Source organism: Lampetra planeri, chromosome 3, assembly GCF_965212315.1.
Source record: "Lampetra planeri chromosome 3, kcLamPlan1.2.h2, whole genome shotgun sequence".
NCBI lineage: Eukaryota > Metazoa > Chordata > Hyperoartia > Petromyzontiformes > Petromyzontidae > Lampetra > Lampetra planeri.
This window is the reverse complement of record NC_136109.1, coordinates 20,645,501-20,668,496: the sequence shown is the minus strand read 5'-3', so window position 1 is coordinate 20,668,496 and position 22,996 is coordinate 20,645,501. Positions and strand designations below refer to the sequence as shown.

Below are 22,996 nucleotides of genomic sequence, written 5' to 3'. Positions count from 1 at the left end.
CAGTTACTGCATATTAAAAAAATCACAACTTAGTTTCACACCTAACTTTGGAATAAAACATATTTGTTCGACTGTTACCCACCTAACATGTTTCTATAGGATGGCATGTGAAGCGCACCCCCCACCCCACCCCAAGGTCAATTGATGAGATTTGGGCCATTTTATAACCAGATGGGGACTGCAATGATCTGCAAGTTTTGAATGGGCTGCTGCTTCTAATGCTGCCAAGACAAAATGGTAAAAGTAAAACAAAGAAAAGAGCAAAAACACATTTCTTCCAAAATGCTGAAATAATAAATGGTCAGACATCCAAAGCAGGCCCTACATGAAAAGAAAATCTGAAAAATAAAACTGACAATTTAGAATGGCGAAGAGTGACTGCGATTTTTAAGATGGAATGTTTTTAGTCATGCTAACACCCACACTAAATCATGAGGTCAAATGACTCGAGACAGTTTTCTTGTTGCATGCACCATAGTATAACTGTGCATATCACACGATGAAGTTTGCCGACAAGGTACATTGGTGTGCCTAATAAATGACAGAGGGCGCTCTTGGTCATTTTTTCTGAAACCACGAAAAGGAATAGGCCCAGGGATGGTTTTCCACAACTCTGACGCACGGCATTTATGAAGGTCGGGTTACAATTGCAAATAAACATTCACATCAAGCAGAGCAAGATACAACATATATACTATGTTTATTGGTAGATTTTTCAATGAAGTAGAAAACTCTTTTTAACGTTAGATCATTATTTTCCACTATACACGTTCAAATTCACCCTCATCCCCATCCTGCCCACTTTACACCTCTATTTATCCATAACTAAATATGTACCCTCTTCACACATATCTCCAAGTAAGGCATAGGTTGAGAAGGAGTTAGTCTATTGTTCTATAATGTAAAAAGATAATTAAAAAATGGAAATTGTGACATTGTAGCAAGCTTCACAATATATTGTAAAAAAAATGTAACAAATGACCACATAATGCCTATACACTACCAATTTGTTTCTGGGCATAATCCTGATGCACATGAAGATAAAAATCAAATAACAAAAGAATGCCTTTTTCTTACCGGGTAAGGAAAATCTATTGAAATAAAACATTTAACACGAAAAATGAATGCAACTTTTTCACTAAAATGGTACATAGGTCAACTTGTACAAGAAATATCGTAAGTATGTACATGTTAGAAAAAAAATTAGCCACAGTAATATAAAATAAGCATTACATAAATTGTCTATAGTTTTGTATTTATATATAAAAATTGTATTTCTGTTATTTTAAAGAGTTAACATGATTTAAACAAAAATGGCCATCATTGTGACTGAATATGCTTTGGCAATTACAAATTGCTCATTTATAAGCGCATCCTTAATTCACCTATGGCAGCTCAAGCAAAGAATGTACTTGCCAATATAGTCACTACTTTTAGAAATCTGTGTACCAGATGGGTGTGCGCTGTTCTGTACTCAAGACTTCCACGTCGTACATATTAAGCTAAATTGTAAGCCAAAAGGTTGCATTCACAAAAAAATGTTGTAAATTGCCAGAGCGGTTCATGTCAAATACATACAGTGAATGATTATAAAATCAACATGAAAAAGTAACCAACTGTTTTTCTTCGATATTAGTAGGTCAGACCAAAATGAGTATTGTTTATAAGCTATTTTGAAGATAACCGTTGTAATGTTAGGCTTGTTAAAATGGTGCATAGTTTCACACCAAGGTACTTGTGTCTTCCTCACATCTGAATGCATGTCTAATAATTTCCATTCCAAAATGCGAACCAATAAGCCCAGTATACATTCTTTACCTTTCTTAAGTTTATATATTAGTAGATTTCTTGTGGGCATTTGTGAGCATATCTTGTAATCTGCAATGTTTTAAGAATGTGTGGCGTTGATAGGTCAATAATCATTTTAGCACAGTCATTAAAGTCCATCAAAGCTTTGGCCTTACAAATGTCTCCAGTGTAATGCTACGGATTACAGGATTAAAGGCAAGCACAAAGAGAAAGTGAATTGTCAGAGGAACTAAAAAAATAGGCACAAAAAATCCCATGCCGTTTTTTTTTACATGTGCCAGATGTAATGTACAGGCTGTATTAAAGTGAAAGAATACAATAAATTCCCTTAAGTGCTATAGCGTATAGAAGAGTGCTGCAAAATTGCCCGCACAGTGTCCCTTAGAAATATAAAAGTTAAATCTTTCTAGCAACTTGCACAGGTCAAAATATGTAATCCTTCTTTTGCAACTACGAGTCAAAAAGAAAACTCCACGAGCGTGTTGCGAACTTGTATGTACAATATAAATACAAAGACATTCTTTACAGATAGACGTAATTTTGCAGTTCAGCAACAGTTTAGGCATAACAAAGAATATACTAAACATGAAGTTGGCAACAGATGTAATGGCAGGCAGGCTCACAGAAAAGTTACATATATATATTTTATCAGACTTTCCAAGAAAAAGCCTGCAAATAAGGGCTAAGGATGATCTCGTGTCTTGCTCAAGTCCTGTCTCCATACCACACCCAAAACTGCAACAGTGAGCCCTTAACTTCTGTAAAACCTGAAGGTGTCTTCAATGGACGGATCTGGAAGGACCATGTCTGGGTCATTGAGCATGCTAATGCTGTCCAAAGCGATTGGATCTATCCGAAAATCTTCCAGTTGTGGGTCTGAGTCGAACACCATCTCTGGCACTCCTGCCAGGGCACTCATGTCCTTTGGGTAGCCACCAGACAAAGATTCCTCTGCACAACACAAAACACAGAAACAAGTATTAATGTAGAGTTATTTAAAGGGTATATGTGATTGAGCAGCAATGGAAAAAAATTTTTTTATCTCCCTTTGCTCATAACATCCATATTTACTTGGCTAGCCCATTAGTCACACCATTCATGCCACTTGTATCCCTTTTCCATCGACAAATCAGAGCCACACCACCACGTGGCCATCATGGTATGGACGCGTTTTCCACTGGCTATTTCCACAAGCCGAGCCAGGACGAAACTGTGAAACTCTCTGCTTAAAAACACATCTGAATCTGGCTCGAGGCTGAGCAAAGCCAGGGTTTACTCATTTTCGTCATATCCATCATCTACCAGCTACTCAGCTATCATGCGTGCAACGTCAGCGGCACAGGCTTGGGTTCCTGCTGAAGAGAAAAAAAAAACCTGGCGCCTCTTGGGCCACGTCGGCGCAGCTCGGTGATACAGAAGAAAAAACGTAATTGCAGGGACTGATTGCAAACCAGCATTAAACAGGCGAGGTCTGTCAACTATACAGGCAGCACAAGTGCGATTGTTTACTTGTCAACTTTGTGTAACTAAAATATTTCGTTCAGCCATTGGATTCGTTTTCATTATTTAAAACTGAAACCTTAAACTTCAGTAGGTTAAGAAATGTAATGGAAACGAGCAAGGCGTAAAATGTAACCTTGAAAAGTCTAACCATTCACCGAACGCAAAAAAAACCATAACAATTCAGAATGTGAACAAAGTGCAATACACAAAGAGGCTAAAGTGTAGCTCGTCACCCACCAGTGAGGATGATATCAGGGATGGTGTCCGTATGGTTGGAATACATCAGGTTGTGCTTGTTGCGCTGATGTGAATCCAGCAGGTTTCCATGACTCCCGGCCAGTCCCATCATGGCCGCCTGCGAGTAGCGCAAGCTGGCCCAACTCGGACCACTGCCACCCAGGTCGGTACAGCTGTTCATCCCCAGCAGCCCCAGCGATCCATTTCCCAAATCAAACGGATCCGACTTGTGGTACAAAAAAAGGAAACATTACCATACCATTCATGCAGGCAAATTACAGAAACATTGTGACGCCTCAATGCAAAGATGTTAATCATTCACAATAAAGTTGGTAATGTGTGTATGTGCAATATTTAGATCATTACCTGCTGCAATGACGAATTTGACTGCCTTTGATAATACGGAAGATCATAACCGTCATTGAAGAGACTCAGCATTGATGTCTAAAAAAAACACAGACATGAGCAAAGATACACAGCTCTTTGGAAAAGGAAACCAATAATTTCAAGTACAAAAATCATATAATCAATTTTAAGTAATGATTAACGCATTTTGCTTGACTACTTGACTAGAGAGCTCCATTTGGCTTAAGTTGTGCTCACATGACTAAAATTGTAATGACAATAATTTTAATTGGAAAAATCGTCACAATGCTGGTGTGAATTTTCACCCAAGACCACAATTCAACAACTACACTTAAAAAGGACTTACATTTGGTAAACTACCATGGATGATTGCTTGTGTAGAGACTGGAGATGAAGGAGTTGCATTAGTGGGCTGCACAGAGTTCACAGACTGTGCAGATTTTGAGTTCCTCTTCTGCCGTATAGGGCCCTACAAAACACACGCATTATTATTGACGTGCACAATGATACCATGCACAAAAGCTTGATATAGGTTACAGGGCAACAGAGGGAAGTGCTGAAATAGTCGTTGTACTGTACTTATGTGCCCCCACAACTATGCTGTCTTTACCTACCCGCAATTGACCACTATGCTGATGTACGGTAAAATAACCTCCAAAGTACGGGCAGGCCCTCCCTTTGTACATGTACGGATTACTTTTAAAACATTTAATCAGTTTTTTTACTGCAGCATAACAAAACATATTTGTTGAAGATAAACAATGATGCAATCTATTGACAGGAGATTAACAATTTTTGAGATAGAAGTTAAAAGTGCGGCCCTGAAATTGCTGCTCATGCTGCCACTGGCGAAAGGGCCTGTACCCCAAAGAGCTCAAGAGAGATAATCTAGAGGGTATTTGGGCTACTCTTCCACAGTGGCCAATCGACTACTTGTCGTTTCCCAATTCAAACTGTCGGTTGGGCACGGGTGGGGGGTTTTAATAAACTTGCACTGTTTCAGCATCCATGCCAAAATAATTAATTACATATAATTAACATGGTAATGTCCATCATTTGTTATGACCATAAAAAAACACTATAATATGCTAGTTGAGCACTAAACAGTGAATGTGATGCATGGCGACGCTTACGCTGCTGGATGGCATATCCATGCTCGGCATGTTTGGGTGGCTGTGCGACTGGGGAAGCGGATGTGCCGAGTTGCCAAGTTGCTGCGATTGAGGAGGCTGCATCTGTTGCAACTCATGCAGAGACATTGGTGTCTGGGCAGTCTGCATCATGCCTTGTGGTTGTGGCTGCGTGCCCTGCTGCATGGATGACGGGGGCGCTTGTGCGTTCTGTGATTGCTGCTGCTGCGGAGGCTGCTGCTGCGAGCGAGACGGCTGTAGGCTTTGTTCCAACATTTGCAGTTGCTGTAAAGGCTGGGATGAGGGTGGCATTCCTGACAGCGGCTGCTGCTGTTGTTGCTGCGACTGCTGCTGCTGGTGGTGGTGATGGTGCTGCTGCTGTTGCTGGTGAAGTTGTTGATGTTGCTGATGTTGCTGTTGTTGGTGCTGCTGTTGTTGGTGCTGCTGTTGTTGGTGTTGCTGTTGTTGGTGCTGCTGTTGTTGCTGTTGATGATGATGGTGGTGGTGCTGCTGCTGCTGTTGCTGATATGGATGCTGCTGATGCTGATGCTGCCGATTGGGGTTCAGAGGCTGGTACAGTGGGAAGGACGTCAGCGAGTCATCCATCCCCAGGTTTGCTGCGTCCTGTGCGACAGCCTGAGAAATAAAGAGGAAAAATTCCCACAATAAAACAGCGATTAAGGTTTTAAAATGCTATTCTACTTTAATATGCAAACTCCGAAATATAAACACCCAGGCGTTTGTAGTTTAAAATAAAAATACAGTTTTTACCTGTATAATTGCATGTAAAGTGAAATAAATAACGGATCGGAGGTAGGCAGAAACTAGGAAGGACAGATCATACTGTCAATTTAATCAGAAGGACAGTACACCAATGTTAGAGAAAAGCCCCAGTGCACATAGTGGAGTAGATCATCAGTGAGGTCACCAATATTCAGTCATGAGTAGAATGAGTGATTGTCCACTAGGTGGCACTATGGCTCAAATCACAGTATATAAAACCTGCTCAACAAGTCTCGCAGCAATCCTCGCCCATAGCGGGGTTACATTCTTGAAAATAGCCGCAATCGACAAAAATCCCCGATCCGCAAATTCAAGAGGCAAATGGGAAAACAAGGGTATGGTTCACGGGTTCGTAACACGACACCCCCTCCTTTTGTTTAATGTTACCCTGCATTAACCCAAACATTAAGTATTTAAATATAAAATAAAACATTTTCTATAGTGTTAAATATTGACTTATAAAGTACATGTATAGAATGAAACTGTCATGTACAGTACTGTATTGTACACGTAAATGTAAACCTAAAAATAAAGATTAGGTTAATGATGATGCAGCACTCACCTATCGAACGTCTATTGAGTAATTCACCATTCTCGCTAAGAGACATCACCTTTCTCTGCTTCTTTTCACAAGATTCAGGACCACTTAATTTTTTTAGAGGCATTGCAAAATAAACAGTCAAAGTAATAAAGAATTGTGCAGCTGAACCTCACTGCCTCACTAGATGCTGGAAGTACATGAACTGGGAGCTGCGATGGGCGGATACAAAAAGGAGACAAGATGGCTTGTGTATTCTTCCGCGACAGCATCATCGTGAGCAGTATACACTTACGACGCATATAAGAATTTCAGTCAACCACGAAGGGTCCAGCGAAGTCAAATCCACGAGGGGAAAATCCTAGATGGGGAAAACCCATGATGGGCAAAGCTTTTTGGTTACTTTGTCTGCGCACAACTCACCTCTGAGAGTGGCGAGAGGGCAGGGGAGCGCGTCGGAGACAGCTGCCGCATGTGGTGCGTCCTCCTCGACTCCAGGTCCAGCGGGAGTGGCTCGAGCGTGAGTGGGCTCACCGGTTTGTGCCTGCGCAGGGGAGTCAGCTGCGGCGAAGGCACCGTACCTGGAAAGTGTCGGTCATCATTACAACCGTTCAAAAAGTATTATTCACATTAATATAAAAATAACAGTAACCTTTTTTTCCTAATTAAGTGTAATTGTTATGCACACAAAACATGACATTCTGCATCATAAGCACACCTTCCTGTGCTGGTAAATAAGAGTTGTTGTGTTTCTGCCGAGGGCCAATTTGATGCATTCTCCTTTCTGAGCCAGCAGCTGCATGAACGACAAAATAAATTAACGCTCTCTATGAAACATTCACAAGTCATACAAAAGTTATGTTTTTCAAATAAATCTATTTTTCCAACAAATGTGAAAGTGGGGTTGTCAGTAACTCCCTTTGTTAAAAAAAAGTTGCTGCCTTATGCCAGCACTTACAGAAGTGACTTTAGTATTTAGTAAATGATCAATCACGAAATGTTACTTTAACTCTATTACACAATATACCTGCGAATACAAACACTACCATGGGACATTTTACTTCCAAGAAACACGACACTTGGCAATATTATTTTACGACCAATCTTCTAATATTCTTACTCCATGTCATCTGGTGGATGATAAACATGTAACGTTTAAAAAATATATTATATATCAGCAGTGAGCTCACCCTGGGCCGCTGAGCCAATGTCCAGGTGCATGAGGTTGGTGGCCAAGTTTCCGGTGCTGCGCCCGCCACTAATGTTGGGAAAAGAGTTGGGCTCTTCGGGGTCAAGCGGAGTGGCGAGCGGCGACGACGACGGGATGTTGGTGAGGTCCGGCAGTGAGCCACCCGTGTTTGGAGGCAACGAGATGCATGGTACGTTCCTCCTCGCTGTCGTGCCCTGTTCCAGCGACGGGGATATGCTGGCACGTGTGAGAGGAGGGAACAGAATAAGGATGAGGTGTGAAGGGTGGCAAGATCATCATTTACATAAGGCACACACTGGGAAAAAAAAGTTTGTTGGAGTAGAAAGGATGGCATAATGTTACAAAACAAGTCTGCATCGTGTTTCCTTGAAGGGAACACATAATAGTCAGGGTTTTTTTTTACAATCTCATTTCCTACTATTGTCGGATATTTTATTGTACATTACAAACCAACTGTATTCATGAATGCTCGAGTAACTAAATGGTTCTCCGTTTGTGCATTTTGCTTAAAAATGCCAATGTGACGTACTTGATTCCCGGTACTTCACAGGACTTCGGTCTTGACGAGGATGACGACGACGATGATGACGTCGCCACAGGCTGCAATAAACAAGAAAAAAAACCTTGTGTTGTGTTGAAGTGTCCGAGGTCAAGACCGTTAAAGAACAGCATCCGCCTTTTCAATGTATCCACACAATGATTTAGCATGCAAAGACCTTTCTGGTTTCCCATGGCTGCTTGGAGATTGATGGGTCATCTGGGTTCAGCAGATCTTCTTGTATTGTGGGGACATCCAGCTGGAACGCTGCAGGGAGAATCCCATTAAACGGCACAATGAATCGCAGTCAAAAAATAAGCTCGAGTCGAATTGTTTTTAACTCATTCGAATTCCTTGTATGCCTTCTGACAGATGTGTTTACAAACATAAGTGTATGTAACAAAATGTTCACGTGACAAGAGAAATTAATGTCCTGTTCATGAACAAGATTATCATATTACATTAACAAGAGCTAGTTGTGTTTTAAAAAAAATTACCACATTGCATGCGTCAAAATATGCATAATTTGTTCATACACAAGATAACATTACAAGCATATAAAAAAAATACTCGTCTCACCGTACATACGTGAAAATAAACAATTGTGACCAAGGGCATATGCTTCCTACGACCACAATAGAAGTATAAAATTACCATTTTTTCTGTTTAGCTGGGAGCCAGCAGGATTTTGTGCGACAAACTGATGTTGAGGATTTGTGTTTACCACACTGGCATGTAGAGCAGAGTCCGAGTTATGCCTAGAGAAAGAAGAATATAAGCATGATTAATCATTAGAAAAAGCCGTACTTTAAAATAATAAATCCACATCTTAAGATGAGCAATACAAAGTCAAATCTGACAAGATACGTTTTTGTAATTGGTCACGCTACATTAAACTTGTAAATATTTAGCAGTTCGGAAATTTGCACTAAAAGGTCAATTAACAATGCAATGTTAACAATACAAAACATCCCCCTTGAATAAGTTCATCCGAGGTCATGATTGAACGGGTGAAATTTCATAAGAGCCTCATATCAGGCAGTGTGCTGTCTATTTTGGTCATCAATAACAAAGCTCATTGTATTCATTTAGTGTCACTTTTCACATCATGAATATATCATGCATTTTAAAGGAAGTGTAGTTAGTTCATCTCAATCCTGATTTAAGTTTTAAAAAATGCATTGCTAAAAATGTCGGTATTAATCTGAGATTTTTTGCTACACAAATGATAAGTTAACACAACAAGCCATTAATTCCCCTTACGTTAAAGTAGTGAGCGCTAATGCTTAGGTTATAACCACGTTATAATGAAGCAATGACACTGTTTTATACAAAAATAAGTATTTTCACCTGTTGAGGCTTGAGGAAAAGCCCAGTTTATATCCAAAACTCTCGTCCATGCCAGGGAAGTTACGGCACGGGTTCAGACCCCTTGAAGGCGGGAAAGAAAAAACAAAGCAAATGTTTTTATTTAAATAATCCAGTACAAATAGTGTTTACATTTAGAAACAAGTTATAGCAACTATAACGCCAGGACCACCTGAACCAATGCTGGCATCTTCCCTTTGTCAGCATTAGCTTGATTCTGCCGATGACTCACTACTGTGTGTTGAATCAAAGCTGCTGAAATTGAACACTCCCTGCTCCTCCCCATTAAGACTTGTGGTTAGATGGGAAGCCTAAAATAAAATACGTTATCAAGTGAAGGGACAAATCTATGAAGGAGATAAAGTCTCCGTGATATTATTTTGTTACTTGGATTATTCACAACGACGCCAAATAACTACTTGGGCCAAGATGGGGACAGTGCATTAGAACAGACATTGCAGTCCACACCCGGATACTTGCAGATGATTCACGAGTAAACGATTCTGTATTTTGTATAGAATGTGTATAGTTGGCGTTTTTTTACATTGCATGCATCAAATCGGGGAATTTTTTTCAAGCAATCATGTTTGAATGGAACAAGCGGATATTTGCTATAAAATGACATGAACCAAATATATTGGAATACACACAATAGTATTTTAACAACTGTATTACACCATTGACCTTCTCAGCACCAAACAAAATGTAATCGTAGTTTGTTTAGCACTAACATTATGCAACCCCTCCCTTTAAAACCTAGATGTGTATTGGGTAATATATCACCGCTGAAGCCCGACAAATGTAAGTACTTTATCAACAGCCATTTGGTGCTTTTTATTCTCCTAAAAATAAGCTCTGGAAATGTAATTCTATTGGGCGTTGTGATGAAAGTTCACGACCAATAAAGTGTAGAATAGGGCAACAAATAAGCATGAAGGCGCCGTTTATACAAAAAAGCATCGTTATGGGCGAACGCATGAAACTAAAAACACATTTTCTACCTTTTACGTTGATTAAGCACATTACTGGTTGCTCGGCAACCATGGCCGTCCCACTTTATTTGCACAATTTATTGCTCTTAACCCAAATGCAGGACACAACAGTGTGTGTGTGTGTGCAAATACACCAACATCGGTCATGCTGCTGATCCAAAATTAAGACGACAGATGGGGGAGGGAACGCAAAGCCCTCAGTACAGAAGTATACAAGCAGATAGTCACTTAAGATATCATGATGGATGGCAGCACTGAATTTCCAACTTAATGTGATTTCAAATGAAAATGCTTTATGAACAAGATAGTCATTAGGCTCTTTGGCTGAAATGTTAGTACAGTATGTGTAAAAGATGAGGGGGGGAAATAAAAGACAAAAATCAATGACCACAAATACCACATTTACTTGCAAGTGTTTACAACTGTATTTCTTTTCAAAATGGACAGTATGAAACTATACATATAGTCCGTCACATTTCACAAGACTTGACTTGTGATTTCGTTTTTGTTGTAAAGTACAAGTTGTTGAACTTTGTATGGCACCAAACCATGCAACGCAGTTAACTGTACACAAAAGCTACGTCTGGCACATCCAACGCCAATATTGCGCAATTAAAATGTACACGAAACATACGAGCAAATATTTTAATTGAGCAGCCCGCATTGCTGGTAAATATTTCTTTCAACAGCAAGAAAATGCCTTGCGCACTGTCATATGACAGCAACGTCACAAAAAATGTTCAGGCATGTTCGTGCAACCTTTGCGGGCTTTCACAGGCAATCGGACAAATGCCGTTTGCAAGCCGAAGCATTTTTGCGATTTTATAAAATAGTTTACGTATAATGGATGCCAATGAATGTACACTAAATGCCATCGTTCACAAAAGTAGTTTGCATTGCTGTGCTACTTGCAGTCACAAAGGTCTGAGGGCTAAAAAGAAAAATCAAGAAATATGCTGCAGTGACACAGGCAGATGCGATTGCAAACGGCAAGGCCCCGCAGCCAAAGCATAAACACAGGGACAAGCATGGGCCAACAAGAGAGGGGCAGGGAAACTGAGGTGACGAAAGGAAATTGCGTGCAAAGGGAAAAAGGAAGGGCGGGCCTGGCAGGACACCGCCGTGAATTTTTTATGCCTATTGCCTGTAGAATGTAACCATTAAAACAGCATGTCTATCACAGAGGCTTTGGCTAGCCATCGAACAAAGACGGCGACTGCTTCACGTGCTTTCAGATGCCGTTCTGCGGCCGTCTGGAATGCTCTTCCTTCCGATATTAGGAAGCCACTACATTGAAAACGAATTTCTTTCGAACTACTTTGTGTTTAGTTTGTTCTCCTTCCCCGAAATCTCCAATTAGCACATTTGGCTACGTACGGTGCGAAAGAAGTTCATTTTATGACAGCCTAAGGTTAAAATATCGTGGATGTGTATTAATCGTGCATACGTTTAACACGATATCCAACACTGAGACAGGTATGTAATGAATGCTTTAAACACAAGCAATCAAAAGGTTAGAGAAGAATGTTAGTTGCTGCTGACTTCTATTTCGCTAAATAAACTTCAGTTTAAGTGACAGGCAATCTTTTTATTAATCATTACCATCAGCAATTGTCCATGCCCATGTCGTTGCCATCTCTCACGGTCCTGCATTGCCACAATCTACCTCTCTCCCCGTGTACAAGCTGATCTCATCACTTCATCTCAGAGATGGTCACATCCTCTCAGGCATATTCTCTACCTTGGATGCCGTTCTTCAGTCTTGTCTATCAGATAAAATCCCCGACGGCAATGCAACTTGCCGAAGCAGACTTACTTTTTTTTGCAATAAGATGTCTATATTACTTTGTGTTTGTTCTCTGGTATTTCCACTTCTATCTCTCATCATAATTCTCTATGTAACAGCTTTCCATGCTTCTACTTTCAACTTGTATCGGCTTTTCAGCTGTTGTTTAAAAAAATGTGTATCAATGTTCACTTTTATGATACACGTCACAGAAGGAAAGATGAACTGATTGGAACTTTCTTATCTGTGCACATTGGTATATTGCTTTGAAATTTCATTTTGGCTGGTTTCTAAACTGACCAACATTTGACTCTCTATGATCTTTGAGAACAGTTTATAAATTTGTGGTAAGAGGCTAAGAGGTTTGTGATTCAGGCTCTCTCCTTTTGTAAATAGAACAATGACCAAGGTATAATTCCCTGAATGAGTCATTTCATTTGTGTAAGTATTGGTACATAGGTTCTGCTAATTTTGATGCAACAGATCGTCATGCTCTTTTAAGGTCTACAATTAGTCTGGTTTAGGGGATTCTACTTATACTAACTATGAAGGATAATGGCTACTTATGTATGACATCTGGAAATTCTCATCTTAAAAAAATAGTTTTCAGAGGTATTAATTATATATAGCTATTACACCAAATTAAATTATTACAGTAAATGAACGTTTCCAAAAATACTTTAAATATAACTGAACAAGATGAAGGGATGGGGTCCTTAATAAAAAAAAGAGATTCACATATCATGTGGTCTGTTAACGAGTGGGACAAATGTAGAACATTATATTAGTGATCCTTGAAAGCGTTTTCATTCGTCTATTTCAACGACACAAATATTTTGTATGACATTTGTTTATTTATTTTAACACTAGCTTTGTTATAATTTAAAACCTTGAACAAGCAAATACTAAGCATATATAGACTAGCGTAGCAAAAAAACCTGAAGAATATATAATCTTTTAACCATTCTTTTAAATAAAAAAACCTAAAAAATATTCAAGACTCTTGGATCATTTCAGGAAGAAATGGCGACAGTTGAGTGCTCTAACGTGGGGTGTGCTAAAAATGATGCATGAAAACAAAGGTTGCCGTAAGATTAAATATGCTTTTAAGTAGGTCATATTTGCTACATTTTCACATTTCAGTACAGTAATTCAAAGAGCACTAGGGTTTTACAGTGAAGTGGAAAAAACATCTGGCATAACAGAACTGGCAAGTAACTTTGCATGCATGACATTATTGCAGCCTTTGGAACGAGCGTTTATTCATGAAACCATGCATCTATTCATCCCCGAATGGAAACTTTTTGTCAGAATTTTCATTCACGTCTCTCTTATGCATTATTTTTTCTATTAAACGCGATATCTTCAACAACAAAAAATTGTAAAATACCCCCAATTTTAAAATAACCAAAGCAATTATCAACATAGTACCGTTTGTTCCAAGTCACTTCTTACGTATTTACATATGAAGGGTACATTGGGAAAATGTGAAACGTGCTTACCTCCTCCAGCTGGACGTGTCTGGTGGTGGGGACAGATAAACTGAGCCATATGGCGAACTGTCGATGTAAAAATCAAGGTCAAGGAATACGCAATCTATAAACAGGCTTTGACATAAAAAGTCACATTAAGGACATTGGCAGCATGAACAGAAAAAGGTCCGGAGCAAATTATACGAAAAGTTTTTTTCTATTTTTGCATACACCGCTTTATGGCGTACTGTAATTTTCACAAAAGAGCAAAGTGGACAACAACGTTGAGAATGAAAGCTGTGTGCAAAGGGGATATTTTTGGGGGGGTGGTGGGTGGGAGAAGGCTTATCTACAAGATCCAGCCATGTCCAGACCGCTGTGCAATGGGGAGACCATATTCAAATGGCAAACAATCTGTGTGTGAGGCACAAACACGCACCCAGCTCAAGATAGCCCAATGAGAATGCCGCAATGGCTTACTACAAAGCATAATTTACAAGGCTCATTGACATGTGGATCCTGACAAAAGTTTTCCATTTTTATTTCACTAGTCTGCAGTGTACCTGTATGTTATCCAAACACAACCGTTTAAACACGTACACAGAGTACCAAGTCTTGTCAATTTATATTCTACGAATTTGTTAATAAATTATATTTGCATAGAATTTTTGTAAACATAAAACAGCATTTTCAAGAACTGATATAAAGTGAATTTTTCATGGGTTTTTGGGCAAAAATATTAAAAAGCCTTTAAAGTTAAAGCTAATACTTTTTCCTGCCAAAAGTAAGCGGGAAACAGCTGCCCAAAAATACAGTACTGTACTGTATAAATTTACAGAAAGTAAAAAAAACATGGAAATAAAGTCCTGCTGGTCAAAAAGTCCACTCATCTTACTCCGTTTAGTGAAAATTGTTTATATTTTCCTTGAAACATACATAAAGCATGCATAACGACAGAGTAGACGATTCAAGATCGAAACATCAAAAGGGCACATGTCTTTAGAATATCCAAATATGCCACAGCATGCCATTTCACTAATATTTACAATACTGTACTACAGCTAACCCAAACCTAAACACACGACCAAATGAAGAACACACTTAACATTAACTTAGTACATAAGCAAATGTCGACAACTGTGAATCATCAACAAACTTGCACGTCTTAAAAGATGGATGTATGTTCGATTAAACATGAGACAGAAACACATTTTAATTGTCTAAACAATGTAACACATTACTGTTTGGTTCTTTCGGTAATGTAACACATTTCCAATATTGCCTGGAAAATATTCGTCTATTGTTTTAACAAAGGGAAAACTCTCATTCTGATTTCATCCCTCATGGCCAAATGGTAGACGAGCATTCCAACAAGATACATGACTAATAGGCAAATACTATTGGGGATCTTGCTATTCACTGTTTATGAAACTGTGTTGATATACAAGTCACAGGAATATTCAGCAAAATGGCGATTGCACAGCATCTTACACAGACAGTACTATGTAATGATTTTAAGAAGGTTCCAGCAAAGCAAAGGCCATTTTACTATGTAACCTTTGGAAGCGTTTAATATTTAATGAGTGCGAGTGCAGTGGGCAGCATGAAAAGAGTTTACAGTTATAAGCAGTCCCTAGGCTTAAGTTGCATCATTCTACGCGAGCCAAGAGTTTCAGGCTAAAAGGACCAAAATAATATTTAAATACAAAAGAAAGACAAAGCTGTTATGTAATCATTTCCATTGGATCTCATTTATACAAGAATTAGTGCGGTACTTATGAAGATGCACAGAGAAATACTGGTAGCTCCTTCTTGCAACAGACCATCAAATGCTGTCACTGCACGGCAAGATGCGACTGCCAAAAAGCTGCTTTAGATTCTAAAAGCAATTCCCGGAAAACCAGATCAAGCCAAAATTGCCTGTAACGAAAGATCCAAGGCTTTTTGTTGCTCATTTAAAAGACAGGCAGAATTGGCATACATTCCCTTGAAGTGAGTCTAACCAAAACCTATTCCCTGATGAAAACATCATCTTGAATTGCTTCTGCTCCGCCAGGACAATTTCAGAAATATTCTATTAAGCAATTTTTATTATTCTAGTAATTTTCATATTTGCTTCACGGTTAGACTGAAATCATATGTGCATGGAAATAAGGAATAATAAAAGTATTTTACAGAATTACCAAATAGTTGGCACCTCACAAGACCTCAAAGGACAATACTTATACCACTACATGGTAGAATGCCATGCTATAAGCTATTTCCAAGTACTAGCCATTATAATGTACTTAAATTGCTGCCACTTATTTACCTATAAGTTATTTACTTCACCGAAATTAAACTGCACATGGTAGGCACTTCTACAGGCCATATACAATGTTTTGTTCCAATCCTTTAATGGAAAAAATGGCTATTATATTGACTCAAGTTATAACTAGATAAAAATATAAAACTTACATTAAATGTTGCTAGTAACATCAATAATGTATTATCAATTATAATGAAATCCAGAAAAGCATAGGCAAAATAAACCACACACTTTTTAAACACCAGTCACATCAGCAGCTTATGCCTACCCCCAGACTGCTAAGCCTTTAACTGTGGAATTAATGACGCAGAAACACTAACATAGATATTAAATATTAAATTAACAAATGAAAATCCATTATTGAACACAGATTAAAGAGGATTTTCTACCTTCCTTTCTTGGTGAGAGAAGCCGAGCTTACATTGAACAAAATTGGGTTGCGGGGACAGAACATAACAAAAATGGAAAGACAATGCACACAGCTGACAGAATCTTGACGTTGGTAAAAGGATATTTGTCGCGCATGTTTGTCCAGAGGGAACTGTCGCCGATGAGGGGACATAAGGCGAGCCCGGCTGGGACGGTCCACCAATCCGTGATGTCTTGTTGCAGCCCTGTTTGCGTCGATTGCAGGATAAAACTGTCCCTACAAAACAACGAGCAACCGAAAATTTAGCTGCCAATGTCTTGTTAAAAAAAAGGTCTTTGTCGCAGAATAATCTTCAATGCCTTTGCTAAATTCAGTTCTCACCATTTCTTTTAAATGACGGCTTCAAGATCACGTATACCATGATCATCACGTATACATGCTTTTAATTATTTAAAATCGACAAATTAAGTTTTTATTTATTAAGCATTAATTTATCAGTGTCAAACAGTCCTAAGCACTTGTATCCAATCTTGCAGATTACCAAAATGTAATTTCCTGGTCCAGAACATACATTTCCAGATTTGACCATACATCAAACACAACTTCATAATTTGTTTTGTAAAAACTTCCTTTTTGAATAATGTTCGGAATGTTTTTTTTATAGAAAATATGTTAACAGTTATTAATATTTAGATTACAAAAACATCTGTTTTATAAAGAAATCGCATAACAGCCTTCACAAGAATAAAACATACTTTAATAATAATTTCTAGCTGGTGGACTTAGGCTCCAGTAAAATAATAATTAATATTTTAATGATGTGCAGCACTGGCACATTGGTTAACACACTGAAAAATGTAACCAGTAACGCGAATTCAATTCCTGGCCGTAGCTACGATGATGTGACGAGTTATATTTTAACTAGTCCTGGGATCCAACTCTGACCAGCAGGGTGAAGTATGGCAAAACAACCCCCATGACTGGCATAGATGTATGGAGACTATCCAGAAGCAGAGTGACAAATGGATTGTGTATTTTTTTTATCATGACATGCGGCAGTTTCCAACACCCATACACCAGTAACAAATGACAAAGGTTTTACATGTTTCCCAATTTTAAAGTGACGTGCATCCCATCCCGTAAATGGAGCTGTGCTACAAAATTGCAAGAACAAATTCGTGAAAAATATCTCATTAAAACATGTATGAAAAGATGTTGAATAAAAATGACTTACATTTAAATCCCTTATCCAAAATACCATTACAATAAATTGTTAATATTTGATTAGTGAAAACTTGTGATTAATGTAAATTGCAAATTTGTTCTCTGGTAATGTGTTGACTTGACACCATCATGAAATCCAATACTTCCCTTTTATATGACAGTAATTGATACATGTTTTATACTCATAATTAAGAGGGTAGAAGGTAATGTGGACAGTAAATGTATTTCCAGGTTCTACATTTTTCATAACAAATAAACCCTCAAAATATAACCAACACAACAATTGAAAATATATAATTGGTAATGTTTCAGACAATGGCCATTTTTCAAATCACACGAAATAGCTTGGCTGTATATACAACAGGTCGGTTAAGCAAACTCAGCAAACATGATACAATCAAGGAAACACTGGATGGGTAACATTTTATAATAAAGCCCAAATTCATTTGATGTCTATTAAACACTAAAATAACACAAAGAAAATGCTGACAATGGTTGGAACTTGATATTCGCAATAAAACACGTGCAGACAAGTTAGCCACATTCTATGCATTGTCAAGTTTGTCAACAACTTTGGAACTGTTCACTGTACTTTGCTTGTAAATTGAAACCAAAAATGCTTAAGTCATGCCTTTCCTGATTACTGTAAAAAAAAACTCTGGTCAAAACCCCTCCAAAAATGAGGGCAGGTTTCAGTGACAAGAGCCCGAGGGCAATTTTACAGAAAGACTTACAAAGCAGCCTGCAGTGCTCTTAAAGTGTATTATTCAACTCGTGTGTAAATGTTGCTTAAAGTATCACTGATACCTAGAGCCCAACACGGTCTCATCGGTAGGAGGACCTTTGTGCAGACAGCACAGTGCACGACATCAAACCTTGCCTACAAATCATTCATAAGGACAAATGATTTGTTGGGTCAGCCAGTCTTAACCACTGCTTTGAAATAAACAAAACATCCCTTGTGTCAGTTTTGCATTGTCAACTGCTCCTCTTAATTAGGATCTCAGCATATTCTAAATATTTCCAATGGCTTGTATAAGACTTGTTACCCAGTGCTAAAAGTTATTTAAACTACTCAAACTTAGTGTACAGCAATTACATTGAACCGACAAGCAGAAGAGTATAATGTTTCATTCGAACAAAATCCTCTAAAACTGGTATTTTCTTTTGCATGGAGAGTACAAAAGTGCCACTCCACACATGCTCAACAAATGGGCAACCTTTTTATTATACCAGCGAAGGCTTGGCAACAATGGCTAAACTTCTCACAAGTCAGTGTTAAAGAAAAAAGAAGCCATGAACAGATTGCCACACTTTGGCAGATGACGTTTGATTTTACCTTTGAACAAACAAAGACGCTTTTACGACTGTTCTTTGAGGCCTCACTAGACAGTGTGGATATTGCCATTCCACCTCCCACAAGTATATTTACGTAGTATGTTTGATACGCACAGGTATAGTTCACATCTGTGTGCCTAAAACAATTCCTTACATAGTTATATCCTAAGCAAAGTGACCATCGTACCTGAAGCTCGGGATTGTTCACCATTTGATTGACATTTGGCAGGGATCCGCCGTAGTACTGGCTACGGCTTTGAACCAGCTGCAGTTGGCGAGACTTGTACTGCATCTTTAGGGACAGACAACACACATTCACCGGTGTCAAACTTCAGAGCCACATTAATGGACAAAAACATTGCTTGAACATGTTTTAATCAAGTATCATTAGTTCATGACGCTGTTAACGTGTGCATGCACACACAGTTTGTGATTTAAAAGCGAGTATCCACGATTAACAAATGTGCCTGGGTAGCTTAATCTGCAGCATTCTGAAATACCTCGGGTTCCTTGTCGTTTACAGTGCATAGTTTTTTTTCTAATTTCACCCCCTGTCCCCTCTCCCAGATTCCTATTTCATGGCGATGGTCTTTCACGTCTCATAAACAAAACGGTCTCCCACCTAACCAAATCCAGAGCAGCAAACAAGCAAGCAAGCGTGCTTCAACACTGTTCCGTTATCAGTCCGACACACGCCGCCACTTCTTTAACGCCGCAAGGCCATCTGGCACTACGAGATCAACAGCGTAATCATCAACAAGCCCCAACAGCGTAATCACCAGCATTATCATCATCATAAGCATCACTATCACGAGTATCACGGACAAGAGGACCTGCAGCATCGTCAGTCACCATTATGAACACAATCAAAATTAACAGCATCGTCACCAATAACGAGATCAAGAGCATCTTCTACTACCACACGGCATCGTTAAGGGCCAACAACAAGATAATCATAATCCCAATTAACAATATCGTCAACAATAACAACACGGGATTCATCATAAACCGCATAACCGCAAACAGCTTCAAGGGGACATCAACAATAATGTCATGGTTCGGGCCAAATGTCTGACGACCAAGAGCGAAGGGGTTGGGGGTGGGTGGAGGAGAGAGGGGAGTTAGTCCTCAATGAGGCCACGTTTCCCACGCTGCTCATAGGGGTCAGGGTTGGACCTGGGGTCACAGGTCAAGCGAGGTGGTGAAAAAAATAGTCGCCGGGGTCTGTTACGGCTTTGGGTTGTATTCGGAATTAGGGGGGGGGGGTGTGGGTTATTGTAATTGTTATAGTCGGGATTGCCATGAGGGTTGGTACCAAGAGCACTGGGCGTTAGGATGAGGGATGGAGACGGAGTTCTGGGTTTGCATCGATTCTTTAAACTACTTTTATTTTATTGATTTGATTACTGTTATAGTCGAGGTTGGAGTCAGTGTTGAACTCTTTTGAGTCGGGGTCTTAGTTGGATCAGTGGGTATTAGTTTTTTGTTGTTCGGGCTAAGGTCGGGGTTGGTGTTAGGGTTAAGAGTTGTGGTTGGATTTAGAGTTTGGGTTAGTAATGTTGTCAGGGTGAGCGTGCGAGTTAGTGATGTAGTCAGCGTTTGAATTGAAATTGTGGTCAAGGTTAGGGTTTGTGCTTGTGATGTAGTTTTCTGGTAGTTATGCAATTAGGGTTTGAGATGGGGCAAGGGTTTGGTTTAGGGTTAGCGTTTCAGTTGGGGTTTGGGTCAGTTTAAATTAGGGTTGGAATCAAGGTTCGGGTCAGGATTAGAGTAGGGTTAATGTCAGGGTTGGGGTGGGATTAAGTGCAAAGTGTGAGTAGGGGTTAGAGCGAGGGTTAGGTTTTGAGTAGGGGCTGGGGTTAGTTGGGGTTTTAGTAGGGGGAGTAGGATTGGAGTCGGGGTTAGGGTTGGAGTCGTGGTTAGGGTTGGAGTCGGGGTTAGGGTTGGAGTCGGGGTTAGGGTTGGAGTCGGGGTTAGGGTTGGAGTCAGGGTTAGGGTGAGAGTCGGGGTTAGGGTTGGAGTCAGGGTTAGGGTGAGAGTCGGGGTTAGGGTTGGAGTCAGGGTTAGGGTGAGAGTCGGGGTTAGGGTTGGAGTCAGGGTTAGGGTTGGAGTCGGGGTTAGGGTGAGAGTCAGGATTAGGGTTGGAGTCAGGGTTAGGGTGAGAGTCGGGGTTAGGGTTGGAGTCGGAGTTAGGGTTGGAGTCGGGGTTAGGGTTGGAGTCGGGGTTAGGGTTGGAGTCGGGGTTAGGGTTGGAGTCGGGGTTAGGGCTGGAGTCAGGGTTAGGGCTGGAGTCAGGGCAAGGGTTGAAGTCAGGGTTAGGGCTGGAGTCAGGGTTAGGGTTGGAGTCAGGATTAGGGTTGGAGTCAGGGTGAGGGTTGGAGTCAGGGTTAGGGTTGGAGTCAGGGTTAGGGTTGGAGTTAGGGTTGGAGTCAGGGTTAGGGTTGGAGTCAGGGTTAGGGTTGGAGTCAGGGTTAGGGTGAGAGTCAGGGTTAGGGTTGGAGTCAGGGTTAGGGCTGGAGTCAGGGTTAGGGTTGGAGTCAGGGTTAGGGTTGGAGTCAGGGTTAGGGTTGCAGTCAGGGTTAGGGTTGGAGTCAGGGTTAGGGTTGGAGTCAGGGTTAGGGTTGGAGTCGGTGTTAGGGTTGGAGTCGGTGTTAGGGTTGGAGTCGGGGTTAGGGTTGGAGTCGGGGTTAGGGTTGGAGTCGGGGTTAGGGTTGGAGTCAGGGTTAGGGTGAGAGTCAGGGTTAGGGCTGGAGTCGGGGTTAGGGTGAGAGTTAAGGTTAGGGCTGGAGTCAGGATTAGGGTTGGAGTCGGGGTTAGGGTTGGAGTCGGGGTTAGGGTTGGAGTCAGGGTTGGAGTCGGTGTAAGGGTTAAAGTCGGGGTGAAGATTTAGTTGAAGTCGGGGTGAGGGCTGTGTGCTCTCTCTCGTGTCTGATGTGTCACTCACGGCTCTCTTGTAGGTGATCTCTCGCATCACCTCTTCAAAGGCGGCAGTCTCCTCAGCCTGCTTTTGCGTGTGCAGGGCGATCTTCTCCGCGAATTTCCTGGGGTTGGCAGCCATGATAACGACGATAACGATAACACCAACGAAGAGAACGACGATGGTGACGACGACGAAGGCCCAGGAGGAGCGACACAGACCCTCTCCCCTCCACTCCTTCCGCTTCTGATTTCCCCTACTTGTTGCTCGTCGTATGTTCTAGTTTATGTTGCTCGCTGCTGCCGCCGTCTTCGAACACTCGTGCTGGCAAAATAAAAATCCCGTTCTGCCCCCGCCTGTTTATTCTTCAACTAAAGCAGTTATACAAGCGGGGAAAACTCCGCGTTTCTCCTCTGACACCTCTTCAACTCAACCACCTCCAAACTCCTGTACCACCACCACCAATAGCAGCAGCGGCGACACCAAACTTCAGCAGCAGCGGCAGCGACGACGGGGGAAACTTTGTAAGTTGTGTTGACGAAACGAAAAGATACACAAGTGGAGACTGAGAGACAGAGAGAGAGACAGCGCGAGGAGCCGTGGCCGGCCTCAGCCCCCCGTCTCGCCTGGCCGCCCCCGCGGCCCCGTGGCTCTCATGGGCGGGCGGAGTCTCCCCCCCCCCCCCGCCACCACCACACCGAGCGAGCGAGCTAGCGCCGGTCGACTCCGCTCACAAAACTCGGCACCGCGTGGCCCGTGACTCCGCAACAGGTGGCGAAGGTGCTACGTCGGCAGCAGTGGCAGGCAGTCGTAGCGGTCGTAACGAAGCAAAGCGAGAGCCGAAACCAACTCCGGCCAATCCAGCATCAAATCTGTTCACTTGACCCTCAAAATGGCGGTGCCCGCCGTGACTCACTTCGCGGGTGGGCGTGGCCCGGCGCGAGTGATTGACAGGCGGTGGGCGGAGCCCCGGATGTGTTGGTTGTGATATGGGTGGGCGTGGCCCGGCGCGAGTGATTGACAGACGGTGGGCGGAGCTCCGGATGTGTTGGTTATGATACGGGTGGGCGTGTCCCTGCGCGAGTGATTGACAGGCGGTGGGCGGAG

At 41.0% G+C, this 22,996-nt stretch overlaps 1 protein-coding gene across 2 annotated transcripts; it reads right to left on the bottom strand.

The window, feature by feature from the left end:
- Positions 1 to 681: 681 nt before the first annotated feature.
- Positions 682 to 22,782, bottom strand: LOC144740787 (CREB-regulated transcription coactivator 1-like). 2 transcript variants are annotated; one of them, XM_078623521.1, is made up of 16 exons: positions 21,917 to 22,782; positions 19,160 to 19,264; positions 16,555 to 16,686; positions 13,763 to 13,827; positions 9,465 to 9,545; positions 8,769 to 8,872; positions 8,293 to 8,381; positions 8,106 to 8,176; positions 7,557 to 7,792; positions 7,085 to 7,162; positions 6,790 to 6,947; positions 5,049 to 5,681; positions 4,262 to 4,384; positions 3,916 to 3,993; positions 3,550 to 3,775; positions 682 to 2,760 (listed from the first exon to the last, which is right to left on the bottom strand). In XM_078623521.1, exons 1-16 carry the CDS (start codon positions 22,028 to 22,030, stop codon positions 2,561 to 2,563), a joined length of 2,493 nt encoding a protein of 830 aa, XP_078479647.1. In that variant the 5' UTR covers positions 22,031 to 22,782; the 3' UTR covers positions 682 to 2,560. The 2 variants fall into 2 exon arrangements, with proteins under 2 accessions (XP_078479647.1, XP_078479648.1); XM_078623522.1 differs by lacking the exon at positions 7,085 to 7,162.
- Between the last annotated feature and the right edge of the window lie 214 nt (positions 22,783 to 22,996).

Excerpts from the sequence above, each read along its gene's own strand:
- LOC144740787 (XM_078623521.1), bottom strand. The coding sequence starts at position 22,030 with ATGGCTGCCAACCCCAGGAAATTCGCGGAGAAGATCGCCCTGCACACG. Across the intron at positions 5,682-6,789 it reads CCCTCTCGCCACTCTCAGAG|GCTGTCGCACAGGACGCAGC; the intron begins GTGAGTTGTGCG and ends TTTATTTCTCAG. Across the intron at positions 2,761-3,549 it reads CCCTGATATCATCCTCACTG|AGGAATCTTTGTCTGGTGGC; the intron begins GTGGGTGACGAG and ends TGTGTTGTGCAG.